Genomic DNA, 19575 nt, shown 5'->3' with positions numbered 1-19575 from the left:
ACACAGAGCTTCAGAAAGTGCTGCGTGATCGCCCTGTGTTCCTAGAAAGTGCCATCCCTCTCATATTTACAAATATGCACAACTGTTTTCTGCTCTCTAGCTTGGAAAGTGATTTTCAAGAGATTGCTTCTATTTCTGAGCCCCAGAAGGATACAGCAGCAGTCAGCTGCTTGCTTCCCTTACCATTTGCAGCGATGGCAGCATACAAATTATAACTTCCTAATTGTGATTCCTGCTTTGAGTGCCGTGAAAAATTGTGGCCTAATTAAGTAATTGTGGCGGTTGTTTATTTTTTGTTTTTAAATACATATTTGCAGCTGAGAGTTACAAGGAAATCCAGATGGTAAAGATAAAGGAGGAACCAATGGAAGTTGACATTCATGAATCGCAGGCTTCGGTGTCACCCAGCCAACCCAGCCAAAACGTTGGCTACAGCACTTTATTAGGGCGAGACATTAGTGAGCACATACAGAAGGCGCCAGAAGGCCGTGTGGTCCCAGAAAGAAATCTGTTCAGCCAAGATATATCAGTGAAGATGGCATCCGAGCTGCTCTTCCAGTTATCAGGTAAAAGCAGTGGAAATATTCAGTAGCTGCATTTGAAGAACAAAACAGATCCTCTGTACAACCGCTAAGGTGCTTTGAAAGCGTGAGACCACTAAGGCTGAAAAATAACAGGGGTTAGAGCCCTTCCACCCTCACATTTGGAACGCAAAAGCCTTGCCAAATGTCCCCTCTAGTTAGCATATGCTTTAGAGCACTGTGACACTCAGGTCAGGGTCACAATACTTGAACTGAATTGGAAAAGCCGGAGTTCAGCTCCTGTGTTTTTGAAAGCTAATTAAACAATTGCTGACAACTGGTTGGTCCAGGCCTGGGAGTATAGGGGGACCTATAGATGGCAATTCCTGGCATAAGCAGCTGCAGCATGCAGTGCTCCAGGGGCTGCACTGCCCATTTCTCTTGACAAAGAAGGTGAACCTCAGCTGTTATATAAACACAATGATACCAGCTCTGTGTTGAATGAATGCCTGCACTGCACATGCTGCATAGAGCACTAGCACTAAAACATGGAGCTGAAAAAAATGTGTTGGGTGTTAGTTTAAATAGAGTTGTGTCCATTTTCTAATCCTGCTATAACCATTTACCCTAAATTACTCTGGATTATGCTGTTATCAGAAAGCATTAGAATAGTTCTGCTGGATAAAAACCTGATAGGGAAAAGATAGTATATGCTCATCACACAAAAAAAAACTCACTGTTTTTATTCCTCTGCAGAAAAGGTGAGCAAAGAGCACAACCACAATAAAGACAACACCATCAGAACTACAGCCAGGTAAGAACAATCTGTAGTGTAAATGGAATTGCTTCATTTTGCCTTGTGAACTCACATGTGTCTGTCTCCTGGAAGTGTGACCTGGTCCTACAAGTGTGAGATATTCTCATGGGTAATGTAAGCTGTATCTGAATAATTACACCTATAGAACTGATTGCTTGGCCTTCATGAGACAAAAGGCCCTTGGGCCAGAATGACCCTTCTCATCAAATCAAATCTTCACACATCATTTTAAGAATTATTTTTTTCCCCCTACAAACCCTGAAACTTAAAAGAGACTGCCTAGTACATGCAATGCTTGAGGGAAGGACAGGCTGACCACTGGATTTTAAGACACAAACCTATGGAAGAGGAGGTGGTTTTGATTCAGTCTTCTGTCAAACTCACATTTCTTTAACAACATTTCAGTTTAGTATTTCTGCCATCTCACTGCCTTCTAGAGATGAATTTTTAAAAGCCAGGCTGTAAGACTCTGCTAATGAAGCATTTGTTAAAGAGTACAGTCATATTAACACAAGGAATGAAGTTATCCAGGAGTTAAAATCATGATCCAATTACAGCACGTGCCTTTAAAGAAGCAAGCACTTTACAGTGTGGTGGCTGAGAACAAGCCTGTGAGTTGTTTGCATAGATGTGAGCAGCAAAGGGAGGAAGGGGAAATGCAAAGCTCACATTATGTAAGCAGTGGCTAGAATTGGTCAAAGATTCAGAGCCCCTGGTGCAGTAGGCAAGGATTGGCAAGGCTATATTTATTTCCTACCCGAGAGCTCCTGAATCAGAGTGGATGGCTTTGGAGACTGAGCACATGGAAGCAATGAAGAATTCCTTCAAAGACAGCATAAGACCTTCTGTGCCTCTGCAGCCCCTTCTACAGAAGTTCCTAGCATGCTAAGACAACTTTGTCCAGACAGAAACTGCGAAGTGTTTCAGTTGCAGAAGAAAAGATCTCTAGGATGTGTTGCTCTTGCATTCCTAGGCCTATCCCATTCATTCATGGTGACTCTAATAAATAACTTACTCAGTTTTAATAAACTGACCAGCTCAGTAACTGTACATTAGGGACTCCTCAATGTTACAAGTTGAAGGATAATTAAATTCAGCTTGTAATGTCTGGCTGCTGTGAATGCTTCCTATATTTGTTGGTTTGGGAATTTGTGGAACATGCAGGGGGTGACAAATAGTCAGTTGAAAATAGGTTACAGTGTCTCATGATGTTACCAGCAGGACTGGTGTGAGAATCCTGAGCTACTTTTGGATCTATCAAAGATAATTTGAACTGGAAAGGTTGAGGGCACTTCAAAGATAACTTCCCTTCTTCTGGATGCCAGCTGTTTAGAGGGTAGCACAGTTGGCTGTTGTGAAACTTGCACTGAGTTTTACTGGGTGAATTGCTGCTACCCATCAGGGCATGAAGTGCTGAGTGCCTGGTTCAGTCCTTCCCTGTGCTTTTCTTACCTATTAACAGAAGACATGAATGAGAAGAGCCTCTTAAGGGGAGGTGAGTCGATCTACTAAATCTTGGAGCTGAAACAGATTGACTTGCAAGACCTTGCCAAAAACAACCCAGCCCAAAGCAAACAAACAGCTGGAAGCCTTTACTGGTAAGGGTACGATGCCTTCTCAAAAATAGATTGCGATGGAGGAGCCAATGGAGGACAGAGCACTCAGCCTGCATGAAGGAAACATGTGGTGGTGTGGTTTGGCTCACCAGCCAACATCTGCAGTGATCACAGGCATTTGAATCACAGTCCTTATCTGAAGTTTGACAGCTGCAAAGAGCCAAGGTGAGGTCAGTGTTGGCCACCTGTGACTAGCTGGGGAGCTGAGAGATCAAGCTGTGTCACTGGCAGAGCCCAGCAAGATGGGCTGCACGGGCACTTTTTGCTGCCTTGCTCCAGATACACATTTCTAACTGCCCCCTGTCTGTTGCTGTTCCTCCTGTGACTATCCCTGGACTTTGCAAGCATTTACTTCCATGTGACTTTGCTTAAGCAGCTGAAACTGGCAAGGATTCCTCAGTTCAGTGACTGGGATGGTAGAGCCTGCCATCTGTGATACGAAGACAGAAAGTGGAGAAGCAAATGATCTGGAAGTGTGTACGCCAGCATAAGATGCCAAAATAAGCTTCTTTCATCTAGAGAACTGTGGAGCCATAAAACTGGGAAAGTGCTGCCAGAAAGAAACAAAAAAAAAAGAAAAACCCCAACCAATACTACAGCTGAATCTTCATCAGAAGAAGGGACTTTGTGCAGTGTTTGAGAACAATTTGTGTAGCTTCTTACTACGAAGTGCAGGAGCTCCTGCCTCCATACAGTGCAGTGGGAAATGGAAGAAATATCTACTGAAATGAAAATCTACAGAGCCAACTGAAGAGACTCAGCTGCCTTCTAGGGGGAGGCCAAAAAGAGGGATCCAGGATGGCTCTGCAATTCACAGAGAGGGAAATCCTTGGGACACAACACAATGCAGGCCTCAGCAGCGACCTGCTCACCATAGATGGTCTAGCCTGAAATAGATAAGCTCTGCTCCATCCATTTTGCTTAGAACCAGCAGTGAGCAGTGTCCCAGTGACTGAATCTGAAGTTCAAGCAGGAGACCCAACATGGGAACCTGAGCAGATTACAAGATTTTGAAGAGTTACAACAGTAATAAACCTCTTTTATTGGTGTTTCCTTTCAAATCATTATTAAACCAGTGAGAGGAATGCTACAGTAAATGATGTCATGTTTTTATACAGTGTCAGCCTGCTTTATATTATGTCACCCTGAGTGGGAGGTTTGGAAAAAGTTAAGTTTCACACATGGTGCTGGAGCTGTTTTGCTTTATCCTGATCACTTGGGTTTTGGAGCTTCAAGCGTTGTTCAGCTGTCTGCATGCACTGAGCTGTGCAGGTTTAGGGTAGCTTCGTGCCTTAGGCTCCAGCACAAGCTAATGTTAACTGTGTTTATGATTATGCATATTTGTGAAGAAAAAACCCAACCAAACAAAGAACAAAGCCAAACCAGGCCATCAAATGAGAGCCACCCCCAGCAAAACCCAGCAAAACAAAAATCTTCTCCACAAAACAGCAACAACAACAAAATCCCAGTAACTGTCATCTATGGAGCAGCACAAAATGAACAATGACCAACCAACTTAATGAGAAAGTGAAGAACAGCATTGCCAAAAGCATGATGTGATCAAGCTAACTAATGATCAACAAGCTTCCCAAAGGAATGCAGGTGACTCAGTGGAGAGCACTTCGCCCTCTGCAGAAAAGCTACATGAGGGAAAACTTACCCAAGTGCTCTAAATGAGAGCATTTGCTTATCTGCACTGGTCAGCTTGGTTAGTGCTGCTGACACACTTTCTGGGCCTGGACTGCCTGCTGTGGAACACTGTGTAGGATCACATGGTATGAGAAGGTTCTCCAGTTTTATTATTGAATAAGAACAGTCTGCAGTAATCAGCTGGCCTCCTTTTCTGCACCTTTAAGACACCAACAATACCCCAGCCTGTTCAGGTTTCTCAGTATGTGAGATCAGAACTAATGCAATTCTCTTTTTGCCTAGAAGAAATGGATAGTTCACATGCAGATGGAATATGCTGCCCTAGAAAGCAGCCTTCCAAGAAAGACTGTCCCTTCCCACTTGGACTTGGTTTTTATGTACCTCTTAACTGATGTCTGTTTGTACTGTAGACAAGAAATTCTTGTCTCTGTTATGATCTGTAATGGAGCAGGAAAGGAAATACTTTGACAGAAATGCCAATTCACTATTGAAATTGACTTTTTTACTGCCTGCTAATTAAAACCAAAGCATGCTGTGATTTTTGGAGTCAAGTAGCTGACGATTTTTGCACTTAATACTCTCAGGGAACTACCCATTCAGTTAGCTTATATGAATTGTTTCCTGCTTTAAAAGGCAAACTCAGGAGGCTTGTTTCATTCATGGAATGCTGGGTCAAAAGCCAACTATGCAGCTTTTTACCCTAAAATTTGGAAAGTTTGGAGGTTATTAAATAATAATATTACCCCCATTTCCTGATTGCCCTCTCCAGGCATGACAGTTGAGGTCTCTGCAGAGGGACCTCAACAGGCTGGACAGATGGGCAGAATCCAATGGCATGAGATTTAACACATCCAAGTGCCGGGGTCTGCACATCGGCCACAACAACCCCATGCAGTGCTACAGGCTGGGGTCAGAGTGGCTGAGAGCAGCCAGGCAGAGAGGGACCTGGGGGTGCTGGTTGATGGTAGGCTGAACATGAGCCTGCAGTGTGCCCAGGCAGCCAGGAGGGCCAATGGCATCCTGGCCTGTGTCAGGAGCAGTGTGGCCAGCAGGAGCAGGGAGGTCGTTCTGCCCCTATACACTGCATTGGTTAGGCCACACCTTGAGTCCTGTGTCCAGTTCTGGGCTCCTCAGTTTAGGAAGGAGGTTGACTTGCTGGAACGAGTCCAGAGAAGGGCAATGAAGTTAGTGAGGGGTTTGGAGCACAGCCCTGTGAGGAGAGACTGAGGGAGCTGGGGTTGCTTAGCCTGGAGAAGAGGAGACTCAGGGGAGACCTTCTTGCTGTCTACAAATACCTGAAGGGGGGTTGTAGACAGGCAGAGGTTGGTCTCTTCTCCCAGGCAGCCAGTACCAGAACAAGAGGATGCAGTCTCAGGCTGCGCCAGGGGAGGTTTAGCCTGGAGGTTAGGAGGAAGTTTTACACAGAGAGAGTGATTGCCCATTGGAATGGGCTGCCCGGGGAGGTGGTGGAGTCACCATTGCTGGAGGTGTTCAGGAGGAGACTTGACAGGGTGCTTGGTTTCATGGTTTAGTTGATTAGGTGGTGTTGGATGATGGGTTGAACGTGATGATCTTGAAGGTCTCTTCCAACCTGGTCTATTCTATTCTATTCTATGTGGGAGTCATTTAGTGGCAGTACTGAAGACCTAGGCAGAACTGCAGTTGCACAGCTGTGGACAAGAAATAGCCCAAAGCTTTTTGGTGTGAATGGTCCTGCTCCAAAAAAAATCTCCCTAGTAGGATACAGATTTTTTTGAAATATTAAAATTAATGCCATAGAATGTATTGTGATGTAGCAAATCTGAGATGTAGAAGTGTGGTTAAAAGCTGTTTGGGAGGTCTTCAGTTTTCATTCCAAGAGGCAATTTAACCAAAACTTGCCTCTCCTCCACACCTTGCCTCATGGTCTGCGTATCTTTCAGCATGAATTCTGTTTTTAACAAGATTGCATTTGTTAGAATATGAAGATGTTGGGATCAAAGCCCATATTTGCTTCCTGCTGGTTTGTTTACAAAAAGGCATCTTGTCTCTTCCCTGTAGCCCTTTCTTTTCTGAAGACACGTTTAGACAATCACCATTCACTTCCAACTCAAAAGATCTGCTGCCTAATGAGACTGCTCTTCATGGAAGGACATCTGCACCAGGTCAGATACCCTTTTTTCCTTCATTACTTCCAGTTCATATGTATTTTTAAAACTTTCTTGTTGTCAGCTCAACCACCTGACAAATATGCTTAGAAGTGGTTTGCTTTGTCAAAAGGCAACTCTTTCTCACTCACAGTAAGTACATATTATTAAGAAGTTAACTCTTGCTGAAGCCTTTAAGCTCCTATTTCTGTGATTTGTCCAAGAGTCTGTAACAGATTAAACTCAGCAATATTAACAGAAGTGAGGTTTTGTGTCTCTCCATGTATAAAGGAACCTTACTGGTAGTGATCACTGTCTGCTACTCTCCAGTTCCTGGCCATTTCCACCTCCTCCTTTCAGAGTGTTTGCAGTCAGTCTGTCAGAGTTGGCAATACAATGTTCCTGCCTTTAACAGCAACATAGGATCGTTTTTGAAAGGATGGTTCTTAAAACCTACTGGAAGGCCTCAGCCATTCCCATGGGTGTTCTGAACTAGCTGACAGGCATTTTGTGTCCAGATGTAGCTTGGCTTCTATTCTGCATTCAAATGGAAAATACAGGCTTGTAGCTACTATTCAAGGTGGCACTGAATGCATGGGAAAACTTGATAGGTGCCTTTACTGTCCTCTTGCAAAATACCTCATTTGCTATCTGTTCTTAAATTAATGGTTCCTGGGCTGTAAAGGTCAGTAATTACACAGCCAGCCAGAGGGGGGGTTATTCACCTTTTCTTAGCGATCAATAATGTTTTGGGCATGTTACTGCTAATTTTCAGCTATAGACTGTCATTTAATTTACAACTTAACAGACCCTTCCTTTTTTTTTTTTAATGCTTGGGTAGTCACTTGACAGCTTGTGAAGTTGCAGATGAGGTTGAGCTAGATGTTGTCTGAGGATAAGTATGTATAGTAGAAAGAAGATGACAATTTGTAGCATAAGGACAGGGCTCTTCAGCTAGCCTGAGCCATACGTGCAAGGAAGTAGTGGATTTTGTGACTCAGGGTCAGGAGAAGTGGATCAGGTGTGGTGCATTTAAGTATTAAAATGTAAACCAAGCTAGCACTTCAGTCCTGACTTTTGACCTTGGCATAGCATGGAATATTCATATATCCACATGAAAGATGAGAGCTCTTGGGCTCCTCTGGCAGTGCCCAATCCCTCAGAGGACGTGGCCTCTAGCAGAAATACTCTTACATCATCATACCAAGATGAATGTAGAAGAATTTTATTTCTCTGTAAGACTTCATTTTAAGTGAGGCCTCCAAAGCTGGGGGTGGATTTTGATGACATGTTTAATCTTCTGCTTAAAAGGTGTAAAGTGTCTAGTTGGTTAGGCCCTCCTGGAGTGTTAGAATGGCTTCTGAGGAACTGGGGTTTCCGTTTGTGCTGTCTCATATTCTGCCTCATGGAATATAAGTATTAACTTAATAGGTCTGTGTATCATAATAGATACTGCTCTGTGATTGTAAGACTCTGATCTGTAATAGCAGTATATATACTGAAAATCAAAAATGCCAGTTTCAGCCTCACTCTTGGTTTTGAAACAATCACCAAATATGGTGATTTTGTTCAGCTTCATAACAAATTCCTGGACCTGCAAGTGTGCAAGTTCACAGCAGCACCAGGAATGTGATTTCAATTTTTAATCAACTACAAATGTGATATTCATGTAAAGGAATAGCAGAATGTCCACTGGTAGATCTCCTCCTAGATTCAGCCTTGCAAGAAGAAATAGTTGAAGTCATGCTATGGATAGCTCAGAAGGAACTTCATCCCTGCAGGGAGCAGCGTAAAGGAACAGTAACAAACCACTGCAAAGGCCAACAGTGTGTAACAAATAATGCTGTGTGAATGTGCATGTGGTGTCTCTTGGATTAATGGTGTGTATGCTTCACTCGAGATTGTTTTGGGTTGCTTCATCCCTGAAACAGAATAGTAAGAAGTAGAAAAGAACAGCATTAGAAAATGACAGGGAATTCCCAGTCCAGTGTTGTCTTCAAAATAGAGTAGATTCAAAATCCAAGTAGATGAACTGTTAACAGCCAAGAGTATTCATTAAGCAGTGTCCATATCCAAAACTGCCACTGCATGTCAGTGTCACCACGGCAAGCATGGTCTAGTGAACAAGTGTGGAGTGTGCTGGGCTGGCTCTCTGCAACCAGGCTTGACTCGGGCAGGCAGAGTAGCATGAGGAAGCCTTTGCTGCCACTTGGTCTGGGCGGCCTTGGTGGAGCCCCATGTCCACAATGCCTCTTTCCAAGACAGCAGCAATATGCATGGCTGTACCTCCAGACTCCTGGCAGCTTTCTGCCTGCAGACTTCTCGGCACCATAGCTGCAGAGGAATTGAGCAAAGCGACAGGAACACAGGACAGTAAGATAGCTCATGTGTCAAGTTCAATTCTTTAACAGGTAACAACATTATGTAATATTACTCATTACCAAGATCCATCTTAAGACTGTTGTCCTTATTGTTTGTATGAGGACACTGTTTCAGGATCTCACCCTTTTGAGGGCCTGGGACCACTCTTTTCAGCCTGAATTTATTCACAGCAAGTTCTGCTTCTGTTGTTTCACCAGTGCTTTCAGTTTTGCCAGTTCTCCCTTGTGATGTTCACCATTGGATGTGCCATTTTGCATCCCCCTAATCTTGTCCTCTTTTTGGAGAAACAAGCCAGCCAGTGTCTTTTAGTAGGAAAGGTTTCCATCTCCTGATAGACATCGGAGCCTTTTTCTGCCTCTGCTCAGGGGAGCTACGTTCTGCAACCATGAGCAACCAGAGCTATATATACTATTGCACAGGAGCTCTTGCCAATGACCTCTTCAGTGGTGTGCAATCTTCTTAGATGTGCATTGGAAACACTTCTCCTGATTAATCAGTCTTTGTAACTACCACATGCCGAGGACTCAGTTCACTTGCTAATCGAATCCTATCATATTTTCCTTTACAATTTCAGCCGATGACTTCAGCATGCAACAGAAATTCTTGTCCCTACTGTCTAGGCATGTGACCTTGTAATTGGAATTGTTTCACTTGTTACTTTGGCTCTCAAGATCATCTATTTAATACTCTGGAATTTCTACACAGTGATGACACTACATTTGTTCATGCAATGATGGAGGGGTTTGTGGTGAAGCTCTTAAAAAGGGTTTTTAAGTGTGGTTGGTCCAAAGTTCAGACCTTCAGCTTAGTGGCCTCCTCAGTGCAAACCACGTCCCTTTGTAGCCAGTTTGTAAGAAAACTGCCAGATCAGGTGTTTAAGAGGAAAAGCACTCTTTGTGTATATAAGATCCCCTAAGCACTAGGAAATAATTAGGAAAGGCATATTAAAGGATGTGTGAGAATGGTGCACTCACCAGGACTTTTACTGGAGAGAAAAAGCCCTAAATAAATAATGACACAGTGATGGATTTGGCCTGAAATAAAGGTGAAGTAATCCTGATCAGCAGCAGTACCACAGGCAGGAGACGCGAGTCTGGTGCAGCAGGTTTTAACTGATAGCCAAGGAAATTACAATGAAATCTCCAACAGCTGTCAGAAGGGGACTCAACAGCTCCACAGAAGTCATGGTAACTCCTTGAGAATCTGTGGTGAGTTCTTCTTATGCTGAGAAGGGAAGAAAGCCATTTCCTGTGGAACATTGTTCAGAAGTATTGGGTAAATTTGAGGAACTACTTCCCTTCCTTTTTAAGGTATTTAATCACCATACAAAGGTATGTTCTAACCATGGTTAGTAACCATTTAAGGTATGTTAATAACCACACAGAGGTAGCTGTAGTGACATCACACTTCTCTGTGTTGTCTCTGTCCAAAAAAAGAAGCTACTTTTTGTTTTTACTCTAAAATGGAAATAAACCAGCACCCATGTCCACATCAATCAAACACACTTAGCTCAGAAATTACTGTGGTAGCAAAGTCCTATCTAATACAAAGTTGCATCCCAACCAGTCCGGTAGTCTCAGCCTTCCCCTGTAGAACAGCAAAGTGATCTTTTGGGGACCAGCAAAAAAAGCAGTGAGAGGAAATGAAAAAAATTAATTTCAAAGAGTTGCCTTAAAAGGGTATTTTTATCCTGTTTTGAAGGCTCTCCTTTTGACAGAGTAGAGTTTAGGTTTGTGACAGAACGCGTAGTGCAGTCCAGATCACCAGATAAATGAAACACTTGATCTTAGGCTGCTGCTCCTGACCCTTAGCCTATCTTTAATGTGTTTTAATAGTTTTCCACAATCTCTCTGACTCATTCTGTAAATCAGCCCTGCCTTCAGGTGAGTGAGATTCACTACTCCTTTTCCAGTCACTTCATTAAGATGGGTGAATACTCTGGCCATGGAGCTTGGGGAGTGGTTTTTTTTGTCCTCCTTGTATGTCTGTGTGTGGGATAATAAGAGTTCGTTTCCTATTCACCAAGGACCTGGTAGTCTTCATTTCCATTGGCAGTGCCAGATATTGAAACACTCTCTATTTGTGAAAATTTACTACTTCTTGCAAGCTGTAATTTTAATTTTGGTAAGTGAATTTCACACAGCTAAAATAGACTTTTGGAACTGGAGGAGGTAGATTTGGAAGAGCTGTAGTCCAGCCAGAGCTAAATTTACTGGTGTCATTTATTTCAGTGAAACAAAGCAAATAAAGCTTCTGTCCTTAAATACCTTTTGGGGAAGGTAGCAGAGCCTCTTCTGTCATTGTATCTATGTGCTCTCTACTGACCTGTAAGAGGACAGATGGGCCATGCTTCCTCAGAAATGCCCAGAAGCCAATATTGCATCAGCAGCATGATGCTTAGTTCAGTGGGAAGTCGGAAACATAGTGCAAGCATTCTGGGTTTTGGTCCTGTCACTGTGTTTTTATTAGTGATGTACCTAGTGGCACTATGTGTAACATGGACTCCATCCTGTTTGGAACTAGAGGACTGGTCAGGAGATGGAGATGTTTCTCCTGTTACTCTTCATATATAGTAACTCAGTGCTTAGGGACATAGCTCAGCAGTGGGCTCGGCCATGTTGGATTAACAACTGGGCTGGAGGATCTTAAAGAGCTTTCCCAACCTGAACAACTCCATGGTTCTATACTCACACCCTCCTCCTTATCCCTAAAGCTGTAATTCCACTGTATCTTAAATATGCTTAAAGGGGAAAATCTGCCTGCTCCCTGAGCCTCATCTGCATATTCTCCAGCACAGCAGTACTGCCACTGATGGCAACACGTGGTAAGCCAGATCAGGGCAAGTGAACTGATCTCCTGGCTTTTTCCAGCGGTCTGTGGGAGTGTTGGGATGTGAGCAGAGCGAAGGCAACATATGTCTCAGATGTGTGAAGTTCAGCATTTGTGTGAGACTGACGTGTCTGTGACCACACTTAATCCTGTTTACTTTCTTCTGTGACTAGTTGAAAAATACCTCCTGAGAGTTTTGAGTTTTAACTTGAACACGATAAATAATCAAGCTGTTTGTGTTGCACAGATGCCACGTTCTGCAGGATGAAGTATTGTGAATGTTAAGCCCTTTTTAAAGACACTTTAAGGCCTCTATACCTCTTGATGTTGTAATTCTATGTGGCTTAAAGTGTCTAGAGATTAGCTGTGCAGATGTGCTCATTCATACATACTGTTTTCTGGCAGTATTTGTGCTTGATTCTGGTCTCTCTCCTGTGCCTTGCAGTAAACCACTTCTGCAACCATCTACAGCAACCAGCTGTATTTTGGGTCATCACCGGGTTAGTTAAGACAGTCAGGATGTTAATGAATTGAGTATGAGGCTAGAGTGAATGCAGCTAGTTTCCATTTCTTCACGTTGCAGAATCAGGATCTGGTTTGTGTTGGGAGGGACCTTTGAAGGTGTCTAGTCCAACCTCCCTGCAGTGACCACAGCCATCTTCAGCCCCTAGATTAGTTTTCCTTCTTAGTCTCTTTTAGCCTGTTGCCAGACTTCTCTTATGTTGTCTCTAAGACCACTTGCATGTGCTTCACAAATGAAGGGATACTTTGAGGGTTTGATTTCTGTGTAAGGGACTGTTGGCATTTCTGTCACCCTGGAAAATGTCCTCAGGCCTCAGAGGACTGTGAAAAGCACAAACCCTGAGGATTTCTGCTGAGGGTGACTATCAGGAAATGTTGGCATTTAAATTGCCCTTGTGGAGCTTCTCAGCCATTTACCCATGGAGTTAATTAGAGCCATTCACACCTTCTTATGGTTGTTGTTTGCTTACATCTGCCAAAAAGCCTTTAATTTCACATCGTGGATAATCCTGTGTTTACTTCAGGAAGGCTTCCCTTACAGTCCCAAATGCCAGAATCTGTGAAGGAAAGCGAGGAGCTGACAGCACATTCCAAGGGGTTTGTTTAAGCGGAATTTCCTGTGTTTTGACGTGCCCTCACCTCCTCTCCGCTAGGCATCACTCGGAAGAGCCCTGCTTCATTTCCTTACTCCCCACCACCAGGTATTTAAACAGGCTGGAAAAATCCCACCAAGCCTTCTCTTCTCCAAGATGAACAGTCCTAGCTCTCTCAGGCTCTCCTTGTATGACATGCTCCAGTCCCTTAATCACATTTGCAGGACTTCAGACTTCTTTGAAAGTCTAAAAGAGTATTTCAAGGTCCTGGCAGCCGTTTCTGTCGCTGTGATGGAACAGCAATTTTTATTGCCAGTGTAGTTGCAGGAGGAGTGCATGTGGATGTGGATTGATTTATATGGTGTGGGTTTACCCCTGCTTTATCCCATTATTGTGTTTATGGTCCTTTCATTTGTATTTAGTCTTCGGCTGAGTCGTGAGCTCTGCCCACCCAGGACATATCCCCTTCAGTTCTGTGATGATGAGAGTACCTGACCCCTTACTGGCTTCCTGGCAGAGTGGAGAAGTGTAGAGTGGCATCTAATTCACCATGCAAACCATGCTCCATCAGGCACTTGGTCCTGTTCAGTTTCATCTCAGCATTTGTGTGAAATGTGCTCATTGAAAGCTGTGCCACACTGCTGTCATCACTGCCTGCAGAGCACTGTGGTGGGTACTCACTAAGTCTTGCAAAGTCTGGTTCCCTTGGTCCTTTTTAATTGTATTCCTCTTCTAGTACCTGTCTGGGGTAAGATTCAACCAGGAACTCTTTCATTTTGTGTATGTGTGCCTCTGTGTTTGTGTAAGAATCTATGCAGGTGCATCAAAAAGTACACTGACAGTTCCAACCTGCATGAGAGCCTCATAGACGCTAGGAGACAGTGGCAGATTGGTGTGAGTAACATTATTGTTCTTTAACATGCATTTTACCTTCATGCATCACACACAGTGTGTCTTCTGGGGACACACTCACTGGTCTACACACTGGTCTTTGCACTCTCTAGAAGGCTGGGGCCTGTCAGCCATCGTGTTTGTTCTCTGAAATCTGATAGCAGGAGACAGCTGGCAAGTTGTGGAAGTGATTCTAGGAGATAGTTGGCCTGCTATAGAAGTGGGTTGTGCTTGGCATAGCTCTCCAAAGCAAGACAGATTTTGCAGAATTTGTTCAACAATTCAGTGCTAAAGTGTGACAGTGGTCCTGGCTCCAGCATGTTTTTTTCTCTCACATCCTGTCTTCAGATGCCCACTTGCTTTCACTGTGCACCCACCTGGACACTGCAGCCATGGAGCAGAGTTTCACATTTCTGGTTCCCTTAATGGGATCATAACCAACACAAGTGCAACTGATTACAGCCTTACACCCCCTTGCTGCCTCTTCTGGGGCTGCTGGCAAACAGGTTTGCATCCAGTGCCTGTGATACAGGGATTGTGTCCTCAGCAGCCACACAGGCTTCACAGCTCACAAAGGCCCTCTGAAAATAGCATTATGCACAACAGAGCATTTCCAATCAGCAAATCTCCTCTTGCTCACACATGCACTTTGCCTTCTGTGGCTGAAATAGGACAAGTGAAATGTGCAGCACGTGCACAGTTTCCCTTCCTCTCACCAATCAGCATTCCCACAGCACCTAAGGAGAATATGATCAGGTCCTTCTGAGGAACACATGAACTGGCCAGTGCAGCACATGCTAAGCAGCAAGGACTGTGCATGACTTGTTACAGACATACAGAGTTGCCTTGTTGCCCTGTAAAGTCACTGCAGTAGTTGTTTTGCCATTTACAGCACCCTCTGGGTAAAAGGGATTCATTAAAATAGAGAAACAGAAAGGTGCACATTCGGGTCCATGTCTGATGGCTGCCTTGAAAGGCACTTAACATCTATCTGAAAACTTGTGATCCTTGGTTTATTATGAGCTGCCTTTATGCAGGCTAACTTACTGTCCCCCTAGTATTGTACAGGCAAAAGCAGTTATTTTTATTTCATTTCCCTTTTCTGTTTGTTTCTCCTAAAGCAGGATCAATGTCACAGTAAAGGACAGAAGAACAAAGCCATTTCACTTGGAACAAATACCTTCTGGTTTCATTTAGAATAAACCCAAACTAGAACCTCTTCATTAAACCCAGCAAACCAAAAGCTGGTAAAGATATATCACCAGCATCAAATCAAAGCAAAATAGCCAAAGATGGCTGTTTCATCCCACATGGGAAAATACAGCTTAGCATTTTGGGGGGGGGGGTGGGGGGGGGTGGGGGGGGTGGGTGGGTGTTACCCATTCAAACCAAGCAGGTTTTAGCATTTCTTATCATTTTTGGATACATTTTCAAGGTCTCTAATAGTTACTCAAGAGCAAGTGATCTCTGTAAAAGGTAAAAATAGGGGTTGCTATTAATGTTTTAAGATAAGTATGCCATACAAGTCAGGTGTGAGAAGGGCTTCCCAAGCAGCTACACGCATCCAAAGTACAGAATGAGAAACGTGGGATTCTGCCTACCTTGTTTTCTGCTGGGAAGTGAATCCAGGGCAGCATATGGCTGTCTGGCAAGTTCCTGGGACCTGATGCAGGTGACAGAAGGCAACTTGGTGAAGAATGACGATGAAGTGTCAGAATGTGTTTTTTGGGAAAGGAAGAAGGCAAAACAGTAAATAAGAGCAGTTTGCTTCAGGAAGGACAGCTGTAACCAACTTGGAGATTTGTGTGGAAAGAAGCCTGACAATAGTTGTTGTCAGATCCTTACAGAAACTGGGCCTCTTGAGCCGAGTGAGGCTTTTGGCACTGCTTCCCACATCATGCTTGCAGTAAGCAGGGGAACCAAGAGTAAGTTCAACTAGAAGTGATTAAGAGTAGCTGTCAAACCCTAGGGACTGTGTGTGGTTCTGCACGAGTGGGTGCTGGCTCTGTTATTAATTGATCCTTTCTTTAATGTTACAGATGGAAGATAAACTGTGTTTATTAAATGTCCTGGTGACACCATGTGTGCAAGTGCCACAAACACTTTGGAGGACAGATTTAGAGTTCAGCCTTACCTTGAGGAATTAAGGAACATTCTGGAAAATAGTAGCTAATTCAGTGAGGACTCAGCTCTATGCCACAAAGAGAGAGGAGGGATCAATGGCCAGGCGCTGCAGACTAAAGGAAGGATCTGGATTAGCTGTGGTCAAACACTGTGTGTAGAGCTGCCACTGTAGGCATTGTGGAAGGAGCAGACACCCAGTGAGATGCTGGGAATGCTGCCTGTAAGGCATATGTGGTGATCCTCACCTGCAGCTGGAGCCCCGAGTTCAGTTTTGGGCTCTGTAATCCAAGAACAGTGTGGAGGACAGTGATGGTCAGAGGTTTAGAAAACATGAGCTGAGCATAAAGGTTAAAGCATCTGTGTTTATTTAGTTTGGAGAAGAAAAGAGAGGGGACCTAATAATTGTATTCCAATATACCAAGTGACAGCTTTGAGAGACGAATAAACCTTGCCTGTGCTCGTGTGAGCAGCATAAGGAGTATCCAGCTTAAACAAAAGCAGAGGGGATTGAAGTTAAACACCAAGTAAAACCTTCTATCAGTGAGGTGGTTTTGCACAGCTGTCAGAGGAGGCTGTGCACCTCTGTCACAGGAGGGTTTCTAAAAAAACCAGTTAGACAAGCAGCTGTAGGGACTGACAGGTCTGTCCAGGCATGGGAGAGAGAAGATGGCCTCCTGAGGACCCTTCCAGCTCTAATTCTGTGATATAAATTCAGCAGCAAAGCTATAATGGCGATTAAATAACCTCTTGAAAGGGGCTTGATAGATGAGGCTTTAGGTTTATAAATACTCAGCATGCTGTGTTTTAGACTCTGCATCTTATTCAAACCCATCTGTGGTTTCATAGCCTCTTTTGTCTTTCTTAATATCTGGATCTTCTGTAAAAGTGAACATCAGCATTGAATCAGCCTGCTTCCTGCATATGAAACTTTCCAAATACAAGAGGTAGAAAGACAGGTTTTTAATTGACTTTTCTCTCTCTGCAAAAGGAATTGGAATACATCATTCCTGACTTGTCTTTTTAGAGTTACCTTGGGATGCTCCAGTCCTCACCTATCTTGTCTCATACAAGGTTGTATTTGTCTGCCTAAGAGAAAATGAGATGCAGAATTCACCAGGCTACTTGGACAGCTGTACAGGTAGTCCAAAGATCATTGTTTAAAAATAATCTAGGCCAAGCTGAGGAAAAGAGGGTTTTGTCTTTCACAGTATGATTTCAGTTGGAGTACAAATTTGCTTTCAGTGGTTGGACTTGAAGCCCCAACTCTCTCAGCCTGTCTTCTAAAGAGAGGTGCTGCAGCCCTCTTATCATCTCTGTGGCCCTCCTCTGGACCCACTCCAGTACCTCCATCTCTCTCTTGTTTTGGGGGGCCCCAGAGCTGGATGCGCTCCAGGTGAGGTCTCACCAGAGCAAAGTGGCAGAATCACCCCTCTCAATCTGTTGGATGAGATTTGCCTTCTGGGCTGCAGGTGCCCATTGCTGGCTCATGGCCAGCTTCCCATCCACCATCACCCCCAAGTCCTTTTCTACAGGGCTGCTCCCAGTTTCATCATCCCCCACCCTGTATTGATATTGAGGGTTGCCCCAACCTAGGTGTAGGACCTTGCACTTTGCTTTATTGAACCTCATAAGATTCTCCTCACCCTACCTCTCCACAGTTCTAAGTCTGCTCCTCTCCAATATGGTTTGCTTCTTGCAGTTATTAGTAGACAGCTGTACAGGTGAGTGTGGTACTGAAGAAGGCACTCAAAACATAAATTACTGTAGATCACTGTCAAGCAGGAAATGAAAAATACAGGAGCTCAGAAAAAGCAAATCAGTAACCACAGCAGCACAGCCTGGCAGTTTCTAACCCCGCCTTGGATGATCAGCTTTACACAGCAACTTGTTAAGAAGTTGACTTGGGGTTAGCAGGGAAGTGATACCAGGTGACACAGAAGGGCAGGAAAAGTGTCCATAAAGATGTCTTTCCCCAAATTTCATTGAGAATTGTGCTCTTCCCTTACATAAAGTTTTAGCTATTAAGTCTTCTGTGCAAAATGATTTCAAAGTAGTTGTATTAACTGCCTATAATGCACTGATCTTTCTGTTCCTTTTTAATGATGTAGGAGGACTTGGAGGCCTTCCATTCTCCTAAGCATATAGAAAACCCATAGAGACTATTACAACTTAATTTCAGTGCTATTTGGTCATGTATGCTTTTCTAACACAGAAATGTTGGTATTTGCTCTGGAGTAGTGGTTTCAAGCAGAAATCTTACATCAAGTATAGGGATGTCATGGTGAAAGATGGATTTCTGTGGGACATCTCTCACAATAGGGATTTATCATTTAACATTAGCTGGTCTCAGTCCATCTTCTTCCTGGCTAGTGTTAGGTATCCTGAAAGGTCAGCAGTACTGAACTGTCTTGGTAGAGTGCCTTGGGACATGTAGAGAACACTCTGCACAAAGCAGTATCATGGTCTCCGAGTCACTGGACCTGTACTTCACAGAAATCTCCATTCCCCAGCATTGATTAGAGACAGAGCCCGAGGACTCAATGTGGATGTTGACCTGCCTGGTTCTTCAGGTCACTCATGAGGTCAGTTGCTGGATTTGTTCTGGGAAGATTTCTGGACCACTGTATGGACACAGAGCTGCAGTATCCAAGCTGCAGACAGAGCTGCACAGAGGGTAAGGTGGGTGGAAGTAGATGGTTGGAGCTAGGAAACATTCCACAAAGTGCTATGACTCCTTTTGCGCCAGAGAGCAGCTCTGCTTTGCCATGAACAGGCTAAGAAGCTTGCTGAAGAGACAAAGCACTTTGCTACAGAGAGGAGATTCAGTTAGCAGAGAAGCAAGCAGCACTAGTTAGAACTGCAGGAGTAAATCTCTAAAGCAAACAGATTTTCAAACTTACCTACAGCAGCTCCTTGCATCAATGAGAAATACACAGCTGCTTTGCAAGGGGCTGGCTTTCACCAGCTCCAGACGATCCGAAAGAGGATAGCTTTTTCAGCTTCCCAGAACTGATAGCTATAAATCCAGCAGAAGGAAGAGGATATTCTCTTTCTTCTTACAGGGTAAAAGACAGCTGATGACTAACGCTGAAGTGAATTGTTAGGAGATTTGTTTACTTAATTGAGCCCTCCCTATTTGGTGTGCATCCCAATTCATTCATTTTGGTTGTGAACATATTGAAGCAACCTCCACCCTTGTGACCTCCTCTTATAACTATTACCATATCCCTCTTTTGATTATGTACTCCAAAAGCTCTGTTAAAATATCTGTAGCATTAGTACCAAGTCAGATTTTCCCATTGTTTTGAACTCAAGGATAGTAACAAAAAGAATCATTCTTCATTGAAGTTCCTGGAGGTGGTAGGTCACTGACAGCCCTCAGGGGATGGGGGAGGGGATCTTCCTTTTTAACTTCACAACACGACTGTTTGGAATAGGCAGAACCTGTTCTCTAACTAGAAATTCTTTAAAGAAAAATGTGTTGTTGGGTTGTAGCAATCAGAG

At 43.8% G+C, this 19575-nt stretch overlaps 1 protein-coding gene across 3 annotated transcripts in view; it reads left to right on the top strand.

Annotated features, from left to right (window-relative positions):
• The window catches only part of ZNF827 (zinc finger protein 827), a 113880-nt gene that overhangs the window by 82528 nt on the left and 11777 nt on the right, over positions 1 to 19575 (top strand). For all 3 annotated transcript variants that reach the window (XR_010989283.1, XR_010989282.1, XM_068154073.1), the window contains exons 6-8: positions 318 to 566; positions 1278 to 1335; positions 6645 to 6748. Coding sequence is in view for 1 of the 3 variants with exons in the window: in XM_068154073.1 (XP_068010174.1) it covers positions 318 to 566; positions 1278 to 1335; positions 6645 to 6748 (411 nt within the window). In the remaining 2 variants the exon portion in view is untranslated. The remainder of the gene's footprint in view (positions 1 to 317; positions 567 to 1277; positions 1336 to 6644; positions 6749 to 19575) is intronic.

Source organism: Melanerpes formicivorus, unplaced genomic scaffold, assembly GCF_026170545.1.
Source record: "Melanerpes formicivorus ecotype bairdi unplaced genomic scaffold, bMelFor1.0.p_v2 SCAF_27, whole genome shotgun sequence".
In the NCBI taxonomy this organism is placed as follows: domain Eukaryota; kingdom Metazoa; phylum Chordata; class Aves; order Piciformes; family Picidae; genus Melanerpes; species Melanerpes formicivorus.
Note: the sequence above shows the minus strand (reverse complement) of the source record. Positions and strands in the feature narration are given on the sequence as shown.